Here is a 10,716-nt window from a genome sequence, read left to right on the forward strand (position 1 = left end):
GATGCAGACCACACACAGTTGGAATATCCGACAAAACGCTCCGATCGGACACATTCCGTCGGAATCTCTGATCGTGTGTACAAGGGCTTACTGTTCCAGTGCCAACTCAAAAGTTTGGATTTTTATCTACTGCCAGTCCTAGGGATAATGGTCACCAGGATAAGCATAGTGAGTAAATCTCCCCAGAGGGGACACAGACAGAAGTAAAAACTTGACTGAGTTTCTAACGCTACTCTATCTTATCCAAGATCACCAAAACATTTTGACTTTAGATATAGGATTGTACTAGGTTTATTTCCTAAATGACAAAATAATCAATAAATAATTGTTTCTATGTATTAAAACGAATCACTTAAAGACATTAATAAGCACTACATGCACTACAGGCTCCCAGTGTGTCCATGTAATTAATTTTAGTTATTTATAAATCATCAAGAAATCATTTCCCAATGTAGTAAAAATAATGAATCCCAAGAAAATAATACTGAACACTCCCAGTGTTTCCATGTAATTAATTCATGTTATTTATATGAGCAGAAATGCTACTCACTGAAAAAACATTTCGCATTCGGTGGACAAAGATCTTCATCTGTGATTATTTGTTTTTCTTAACTATTACATGCTGTAAGTAAATACCAGTATTTTTCCTACTGGTTTGTCTTCAAAATAATTCTAAGCCCTTGTACACACGGTCGGACATTCTGACAACCAAATCCGTCGGATTTTGTCCCTCGGATTTTGTCCGACGGATTTTGTCAGAAACTGTTGTATACACACGGTCGGAAAATCCGATCGTTCAGAACGTGATGACATTATTTCGTTACGACGGGACTACGTTCAGGCTAGTAGCCAATAGCTTTGATGTAGGAATTTGATCTGAGCATGTGTGGCACTTTGTCCGATCGGAATTCTCTACACATGATCGGAGTATGTCTGATCGGAGCATTTTGCTGGAAAATTTTACCAACAAGTTGAAAAACTTGGTCCGTCGGATACTCCGACGGAAACAGTTCGATGGAGACCACACATAGTCGGAATATCCGACAAAACGGTCCGATCGGACACATTCCGTCGGAATCTCCGACCGTGTGTACAAGGGCTTAAAGTGGTTGTAAACCCACTTTGAGAAAAAAAAAAGCTAATACCTGCAAGACAAAGGCATAATGAGCATAAGTGCATAGCATACTAGCTCATTATATAATACTCACCTAAGATCATGCGTGTGGGAGCCGCCGGTAACGACACACTCACTGAAGCAAATGACATGTACGTGCCTTTGCTTCAGTTTGTTTCAGTGCGCAAATACAGGGGATATCTTCTAAACCGTGCAGGTTTAGGAGATATCCTGGTTAGATACAGGTAAGCTTTATTATAGGCTTACCTGTAGCAAAAAGTGGTCTGTAATGCCGCTTACACACGATCGGAATTATTGTCGGAAAAAGCTCTAATGGTTTTCCCGACAAAATTTAGACGGAATTCGGCTCAAGCTGTCTTGCCTACACACGGTCACATCAAATTCTGATCATTATAACGCGGCGACGTACAACACGTACGACGGGACTAGAAAAAGGAAGTTCGATAGCCAGTAGCCAATAGCTTCTGTCTCATAGTTGAATCTGAGCATGCGTGATTTTTGGCGTGTCGGAATAGCTTACACACGATCGGAATTACCGATAGAAAGTTTTTCCATTGGGAAAATTGAGAACATGCTATAAATTTTTGGCTGGTGGAAATTCGGACAGCTAAATTCCGATGGAGCATACACACGGTCGCATTTTCCGATGAAAATCTCTCCTCTGTCTTTTTCTGGCTGGAATTCCGATCGTGTGTACGCAGCATAAGGGTTTACAAACACTTTAAATATTTGTATATAAGGAATGGATCACTGAAAAGAACACATACTGTATGTAACTGGAAATGCAAATATATGTTGTAATATCTTTCCTTTATCAACCCCTTGGTCAGTATTAAATTGCAGATATTTTTGGGTGACTTTTGATAATACTTTGATTTACCACTAAAATTACTTAGATAATTGAGTGTTTGATATTAACTAACATTTTGGAATTTATTTTTTGCTTCTGTTCAGAGATAATTAGAATGCAGTAACTCATATCAAACATTAACAATGCAGTTTTTCACTTGACTTGTCTCCAACAAAATATAATCTAATTGAGCTATTGTACTTAAATTTAGTTTGCTAAAACCCTTGCCCTTATAAACAATTGCCTTTAAAAGAAAAGCTTATTTATTTTTTATTTTTTTTGTCGCATTCAGTACTGTAGATTTACTGTACAAAACGCTTATTTTCAACCTCAGTACTCAAATTTAATATCATCTTTTCTTGGCAACTTTCTGTCTACGTATACTCCAGTGATGGCTGCATGGTATTTCTTGCATGGGTTTCCTCATGGTGACAATAGTGGCAAAATGTGTAGAAATGGTAATTTATATCATTGCTAATTGAAAGTCCATGCGACAGGTCGACAATGTAGGTGGTAAAACAGTATCTCACAAAACTCACATTTTTGGAAATATTTTATTCTATCTTTTCATGTGACAACACTGAAGAAATGACACTTTGCTACAATGTAAAGTAGTGAGTGTACAGCTTGTATAACAGTGTAAATTTGCTGTCTCCTCAAAATAACTCAACACAGGGCCATTAATGTCTAAACCTCTGGCAACAAAAGTGAGTACACCCCTAAGTGAAAATGTCCAAATTGGGCCCAAAGTGTCAGTCTTTTGTGTGACCACCATTATTTTCCAGCACTGCCTTAACCCTCTTGGACATGGAGTCCACCAGAGCTTTACAGATTGCCACTGGAGTCCTCTTCCACTCCTCCATGACGACATCACGTTAGATGTTAGAGACCTTGCTCTCCTTCACCTTCCATTTGAGGATGCCGCACAGATGCCCAATAGGGTTTAGGTCTGGAGACATGCTTGGTCAGTCCATCACCTTTACCCTCAGATTCTTTAGCAAGGCAGTGGTCATCTTGGAGGTGTGTTTGGGGTCGTTATCATGTTGGAATTTTGCCCTGCGGCCCAGTCTCTGAAGGAGTGGATCATGCTCTGATTCAGTATGTCACAGTACATGTTGGCATTCATGGTTCCCTCAATGAACTGTAGCTCCCCAGTGCCAGCAGCCCTAGACCATGACACTCCCACCACCATGCTTGACTGTAGGCAAGACACACTTGTCTTTGTACTCCTCACCTGGTTGCCTACACACAGGCTTGACACCATCTGAACCAAATAAGTTTATCTTGGTCTCATCAGACCACAGGACGTGGTTCCAGTAATCCATGTCTGCTTGTCTTCAGCAAACTGTTTGTGGGATCTCTTGTGCATCATCTTTAGAAGAGGCTTCCTTCTGGGACAGCAGCCATGCAGACCAATTTGATGCAGTGTGCAGCATATGGTCTGAGCACTGACAGGGTGACCCCTCACCCCTTCAACCTCTGCAGCAATGCTGGCAGCACTCACATGTCTATTTCCCAAAGACAACCTCTGGATCTGACGCTGAGCATGTGCACTCAACTTCTTTGGTCCACCATGTTGAGGCCTGTCCTGAGTGGAACCTGTCCTGTTAAACCGATGTATGGCCTTGGCCACCATGCTGCAGCTCACTTTCAGGGTTTGGCAATCTTCTTATAGCCTAGGCTATCTTTATGTAGAGCAACAATTCTTTTTTCAGCTCATCAGAGAGTTCTTTGCTATAAAATGCCATGCTGAACTTCCAGTGACCAGTATGAGAGAGTGAGAGATATAACACCAAATTTACCACACTTACTCCCCATTTACACCCGAGACCTTGTAACACTAATGAGTCACATGACACTGGGGAGGAAAAATGACTAATTTTGCCCAATTTGGATATTTTCACTTAGGGGTGTACTCATGTTTGTTGCCAGAATTTTAGACATTAACGTGTTGAGTTATTTTGAGGGGACAGCAAATTTACACAAGCTGTACACTCACTACTTTACATTGTAGAAAAGTGTAATTTCTTCAGTGTTGTCACATGAAAAGATAGAATAAAATATTTACAAAAAAGTTAGGGGTGTACTCACTGGCAGACAAGGGCAGGGTGTTTGTTCTGCCTCCAGCAGAAAATTCATTAACTTATTTTGCCTGCAATATCAAATTTTATCACACGATGGAACCAGTGGTAAATGTATTATTATTATTATTATACATGATATATATAGCACCAACAGTTTACGCATCGCTTTACAATGTAGAGGGAAGACAGCACGATTACAGTACAGTTCAATACAGAAGGGACAGGAGGGCCCTGCTTGTAGAGCTTTTATTGTAAAGGAAGGGGTGGTGGTACAAAAGGTAATATATGCAGGGAATGATTTGATGGGGGGGGGGGGGTGGCTCGGGGACAGTTGTTAGGTGGGTTTGGAATAGGCTGTCCCAAATAAATGAGTTTTCAGGGCTCTCCTAAAGGTGGACAGGTTAGAGGCCGATCGGATATACCAGGGTAGGGAGTTACAGAGGAAGCGAGAAGCTCTGGAGAAGTCCAAGCATGGGAGGAGGTAACAAGGGAGTTAGAGAGCAGGAGGTCCTGGGAGGAGTGGAGGGGACGATTTGGGCAATATCTGAAAATGAGGTTGGTGATGTAGCTGGGGGCAATGTTGTGGATGGCCTTGTATGTTGTGGATGGCATTTTGAATTTTATACGGTGGGGTAAGGGAAGCCAGTGAAGGGATTGGCAGAAAGGGGCAGCAGTCACAGATTTATTAGTGAGGTGTATTAGTCTAGCAGCAGCATTCATAATAGACTGAAGGGGGGATAGCCTGCATAAGGGTAGGCCATTAAGGAGAGAGTTGAAGAAGTCAAGGCGGGAAATAATCAAGGAGTGAATAAGTTATTTAGTGGTGTCATTAGTCAGGAAGGGTCGAATTCTGGAGATGTTGCAGAGGTTAAGGCGGCAGGATTTAGCCAGTGATTGGATGTGGGGGCTGAAGGAGAGGTCAGAGTCAAGGATTACACCCAGCACTCTGGCATGTGTGGAGGGACCAATGGTTGTGCTGTTGATCTTAATGGTAAAGTCATGGGAGGGGGGGACCAGTAAAGAGGAAATATTACAAGCTCAGTTTTAGAAAGATTGAGTTTGAGAAAGTGGTGTGACATTCATACCGATATGTCATTCAGTAAGTCTGAGATCCGTGTGGAAATTGAGGGGGTGGGTTGAGGTGTGCAGAGATATATTTGGGTGTCATTGGCATAGAGGTGGTATTGAAAGCCATGGAAGGTTATCAACTGGCCCAGGGAAGAGATATAGAGCGAGAATAGGAGAGGCCCAAGGACAAATGTACTGTTTTTGCAGAAACTAGAGACTGTTCACCTTTAACAAAAGTTCTCATCATTATTCAGCCTATGGAAGAGAAACAGGTGCATCCTGGGAACTCAAACTCCATCTTAGAGACTGAAAGAAGGAAGTAGCTATCAGAGCACATGTTGGACTAAAACTTGCATCTGCCTGCATCCCCTAAATGCAGCATCGCTGGTGAGAATTACTTATCACAATCTACAGCCTAGCTTATACTGTATTTCTGTATACTTTATATAAAAAAGCGGACCTCTACCCCTGCCACATCCTATATATCTAGTACAAATACTAATAGTCTTTACTGGCACCCACCTGAGACAGAATCAAATTTGTAAAAAAAATATCACAACTTTATTGTACAATTTTCTTAAAAAGTCACTCACGCTGCATTAAAGTGGTTGTAAACCCTTACAAACCACTTTGACCTACAGGTAAGCCTAGATTAAGGCTTACCTGTAGGTCCAAGAAATATTTCCCAAACCTATACGGTTTAGGAGATATTTGCCCGAAGACGGGCACCACTGTCTATGGCGCATGCGCCGTAGACAGTGGCGCGCAAGCGCACTGAGCGTGGCATCGTCAATGATGAAGATGCCGCGTGTCTCGGCTCCCGTGCGCATGCGCGGGAGTGACGTCATCGCTGCTCCAGCGAATCACAGCGCCGGAGCAGCGAGACCCACCAAGAAGATGGATGCTCGGAACTACAGGGGACAGCGGTGACTTCGCTGGCTCCTGTGTCAGGTAAGTGACACATAATGGGCTACTATGCGATGCATAGTAGTCCATTATGCTTTGCCTTTGCAGGGAATGAAAGAGGAAGTAAACTCATCAGGGTTTACTTCCTCTTTAACAATCCATTAAAAACAACATTGCCGCAATATGTCACATCAGACTCATTTGAGACCACTATACATACACCTACTATTCACTTAGGAGGTGTATGTATAGTGGTCCCAAATGGGACTGATGTATCATATTACGGCAATGTTGTTTTTAATGGATTGTAACGCAGTGTGCCTGACTTTTTAAGAAAACTGTACAATAAGGCCTCTTTCACACCAACGTGCCGTTCAGGCCCGCCTGTCAGTTTTTCAGGCGGACCTGAACGGGTGCTCCATAGAGCTCTATGGAGCGTCGGATGTCAGCAAAGACATGTCCGCTGACATCCGACCCGCTCCGATCCGAAAAAGTGTGACGGAGGAAAAAGCTATTTTTCCATCCGTCTGCGGATCGGATCGGATGACGACGGGCACTGCGGTCCGTCGTCATCCGATCTCCCATAGGGGAGAGCGGCGCTGTGACAGGTCCGTCCCTGCACAGTGTGCAGAGACAGACCTGTCATCTCCCTGCTCAGCGGGGATCGGCGGAGTGATCCCCGCTGAGCAAACGGACATCCACGGGGCGGATCAGAACTGATCCGCCCCGTGTGAAAGGACCCTAAAGTTTTTTGTATTTTTAGATTTTTGATTCTGTCTCGAGTCTTTGATTCTGTGCCAGTAAAGTCCATTAGCAGGGAGATAGTTTCTTGCAAATTGTATTTGTACTGTATACTTCATATACTAATTATATGTATCTGTATTTGTTTTTTTCCTCAATAGTTTCACCCAACCTTGCTTTATTGGAGGGTTTAGCTGCAGAATAGTAGGGTTTATCTGCATGTTGAGCTACACACAGGGAAACATGTAACAGGGACAGATCAGTGTTGTCACTTCAAAACATGGAGTCCCTAAACAAAGAACCAATCACTAGTTATTATGTCCACGAAAGCTGTAGAATGAAAAATATTGAAAATCGTTTTTGAAATGACTGTAAGATGTTAAAGCTTAAATGATTGGGCTTAGATCACTCCTTATTTCCTCGCTTCCTTTTAATTCAAACTGAACTGAATTACATCAACTGGGCAAAGCTGATTTGTAAAATTGTAATCTACTGCCTTCAGTTCATGGATCAGAGAAATTTCACCAGAATTACTACAATCCACCTCTTAGGATTTCAGATTCCACAAAGTATTATGTTTTTGGTGTTTTGTATTTTTCTTATGCTTTATTGTGTGACAATATGTGGAAACCTCCTGATCATCACATTAGTGTCCTACAGCAAATCCCTCCATTCTCCCATGTACTTCTTCCTCACCCAGCTCTCTGTAGCAGATATCTTCCTGTTGACTGATATTCTTCCTAACCTGATCAGCACTGTTTTGGTAAAAAGAACTATTATATCATTTTCTGAATGTCTTGCTCAGTTTTTTTTCTGTTGTACTGTAGAGACATCGGAGTGTCTTCTACTGACAGTGATGAGTTGGGACAAATATTTGGCCATCTGTAAACCATTGCATTATACTCTGAAAATGAATTACCAGGTTTGCTGGATGTTGGTTAGCCTATGTTGGATTTTAGGGATTTTTGCAGTATCAATTCACATTTTAACCATATCAAAATTACAATTTTGTGGCCCTAATATTTCTGATCACTTTTTCTGTGACTTTGATCCAATTCTACAACTCTCCTGCTCTGACACCACTACTAGTCATTTGGAAGTTACAGTTTTGGGTTTTATATTTGTCATTTTGCCATTTTTCACCATCTTTGTATCATATTCTTATATTATAGTTACAATTTTGAAAATCCCATCTATTAGTGGCAGACAGAAAGTTTTCTCAACATGCAGCTCCCACCTGACTGTCGTGTCCATCTATTATGGTACCTTGGTTTGTGTATACATGGTACCTAGCGGAGGACATACGCAGACCCTAAATAAGCTCTTATCATTAATGTACACTGTGGTCACCCCAATGATAAATCAAATTATATACAGCCTGAGGAACAAAGATCTGAAAAAAGCTGGTAGAAAATTTATCATTGACTCTTTAGAGGATTTCAGTAAAGTTTTCAGATTTCAGTTTTAAGAAATAGAGGGGCAATAATTTACAGGGGAGGTGGGACTTTAAATGCAGCGCATGGAAGCAAAACGGTAAAAGGACGAATGTAGAGGAGTTTTATTAATACATTAATAAATAAGCATACAATGGTACATAATGGTAGTACATAATAACATAATAATACAGAATGGTAGTACAGAATAACATACATGTAGTAATACATATAATGATAGGATCACTAAATACAATTCAAATAAAAATATTGATGGTATACAATGAACAAGGTAATAACAATAAAATTTATGGTAAATTCATGTAATGTGGACATTAAAACATCCCCTCATTCGTCTCAAAAAGGCATAATATATAACAGTGCTTTAAGGATAATACCTGCAGGACCTATGGCCTCACTAAACCTGAGGGGGGAATAAAAAAATCGAAATAACTTAAGAATCTGTCAGGTCACCTAGAGCCCAGGTGACAGGTGCACACCGTAGGGTTGGGGATGCACCGCAAGGCTGTGGACCCTACGGCTGACGGCTGCAGACGGGGGACAGATCCCACTGGGGTAAGAGCGTAAGATTCCCCGGGGCGCGGAGTCTAAGAGCCAGCTGTTGTTCACCAGAGCTTCGAGTGGTGAAGATGGTCTTGGCTGCAACTGGCTCCAGGTCGCGACCCCCAGGGTCCCCCAGCTCACACCCACAGTAGGTAACAGGAGGATAGGGATGGTGAGGGACAAAGCCAAGGTCGGGGCCACAAGCAGAACAGAATAGTCGGGTACACGCCAATAGGTCAGGGTCACAGGCAAGCAGGGATGGTCAGAACACGCCAAGGTCGGTAACGGAAATCAGAAGCAGAGCACACGACAGGAAACAGGAAGCTAATACACAAAGGTTGATCAGCAGGATAGGCTAGCAGTGCAAAGGTTAATATAGTGTAGTCTGATAGGGGCTAGGGTGGAGCCATTCCAGAGGAAGGAAATAAAAGCAGTCAGGTGAAGCTCGGCTGGTCTCTAGAAATGAACACATGCAGACAGGTAAGGAGAACAACTCTAATGCATAACCATGACAGTACCCCCCCTCTTATGAGGCCTCCCCCTCCCCCGCCTGGGACCAGGTTTAGAGAGGAACTTCAAATGAAACTTCCTCAACAGACGAGGTGCAAAGACCTCGGAAGCCGAAATCCACGACCTCTCCTCAGGACCAAAACCTTTCCAGTGCACGAGGTACTGGAGAATGCCTCTACAGAGTCGGGAATCCTAAATTTGGCTAACCTCGTACTCCTGATCATCCTCAGAGACCAGTGCTATGGTAGGGGAAGGACGAGAGAACTTATTGAGGACTAACGGCTTTAGAAGGGCAACATGGAAGGAGTTAGAGATTTTGAGGCTTTTGGGAATCTGGAGCTTGAAACAAACCGGATTCAGTTTAGAAATTATGGTGTATGGACCAATGAATCTTGGGGCAAATTTGAGGGAAGGAACCCGGAGTTTGATGTTCCTGGTGGAGAGCCAGACTTTGTCTCCTGGCTGAAAAGAGGGTGGCTTACGCCTGCGACGGTCAGCAAAACTCTTGAATTTGTTGGCAGCTTTCTGGAGGGAATCATGAACGTCAGCCCACATGGAATTGAATGATTCCTGAACAGTAGCCAAAGCTGGAATGTCAGAAGAACAAATCATAGGAAGGGGAAGCTGAGGATGTCTTCCATAAACAGTGAGGAAGGGTGTTTTCTGAGAACTGACGTTAACATGATTATTGTGGGAGAACTCAGCCCACGGTAATAGTGATGCCCAATCATCATGATGGGCAGAGACCAAGGTACGGAGAAAGACCTCTAACTCCTGATTAACTCTCTCAGTCTGGCCATTGGATTGGGGATGATAAGAAGAGGTAAAATCCAAGGTAATGTCGAGGGATTTGCAAAAGGCTCCCCAAAAACGAGAAGTAAATTGCACACCCCTGTCCGAGACGACATGCGAAGGAACACCATGAAGGCGGAAAATCTCTCGTACAAAATGGGAACCAAGGCAGGGGCAGAAGGGAGACCAGGAAGAGGAACAAAATGAGCCATCTTGGAGAACCGATCGATTACTACCCAAATGGCCGTATTATTCTCCGATAGTGGAAGATCAGTGATAAAATCCATGGCGATATGAGACCAGGGCTCCTTAGGAATGGGCAAGGGCATGAGAAGACCAGCAGGGGCTTGAGTGGAAGATTTAGACTGAGCACAGACGTGACAAGCCTTAACATAGTCTTTAACATCCGAGCGGAGATTAGGCCACCAGTAGTGACGACTGATAAGCAGGAAGGATCGGAGGAACCCAGCATGACCTGCCATCTTGGAATCATGTCCCCAACGAAGGATCTTGGTTCTTAGCTCCGTGGGAACAAAGGTCTTACCAGGAGGAATCTTTGATTCCAGGGTGGTAGAATGGGCAACAATGCAAGAGGTAGGAATGATCGGCTCAGGATCAGGGTTGGACTCCTCG

General features: G+C 43.0%; 1 protein-coding gene across 2 annotated transcripts; it reads left to right on the top strand.

Annotated features, from left to right (window-relative positions):
- The first annotated feature begins 554 nt into the window (after positions 1 to 554).
- LOC143963952 (olfactory receptor 5P55-like) lies at positions 555 to 8,675 on the top strand. 2 transcript variants are annotated; one of them, XM_077473679.1, is made up of 2 exons: positions 555 to 624; positions 6,946 to 8,675. In XM_077473679.1, the coding sequence occupies exon 2, from the start codon at positions 7,290 to 7,292 to the stop codon at positions 8,250 to 8,252; it is 963 nt and encodes a 320-aa protein (XP_077329805.1). In that variant the 5' UTR covers positions 555 to 624; positions 6,946 to 7,289; the 3' UTR covers positions 8,253 to 8,675. The 2 variants fall into 2 exon arrangements, 1 of the variants encoding a protein (XP_077329805.1); XR_013271055.1 differs by lacking the exon at positions 6,946 to 8,675 and adding an exon at positions 5,392 to 5,811 and having other exon boundaries at positions 564 to 624.
- The last annotated feature ends 2,041 nt before the right edge of the window (positions 8,676 to 10,716 follow it).

Source organism: Lithobates pipiens, unplaced genomic scaffold (genome assembly GCF_037356315.1).
Source record: "Lithobates pipiens isolate NorthernLeopardFrog02 unplaced genomic scaffold, aLitPip1_a1.2 Scaffold_8, whole genome shotgun sequence".
Classification (NCBI taxonomy): Eukaryota; Metazoa; Chordata; class Amphibia; order Anura; family Ranidae; genus Lithobates; species Lithobates pipiens.

Bases quoted from the DNA above. Each gene is read 5' to 3' on its own strand.
- LOC143963952 (XM_077473679.1), top strand. From the start codon at position 7,290: ATGGATCAGAGAAATTTCACCAGAATTACTACAATCCACCTCTTAGGA.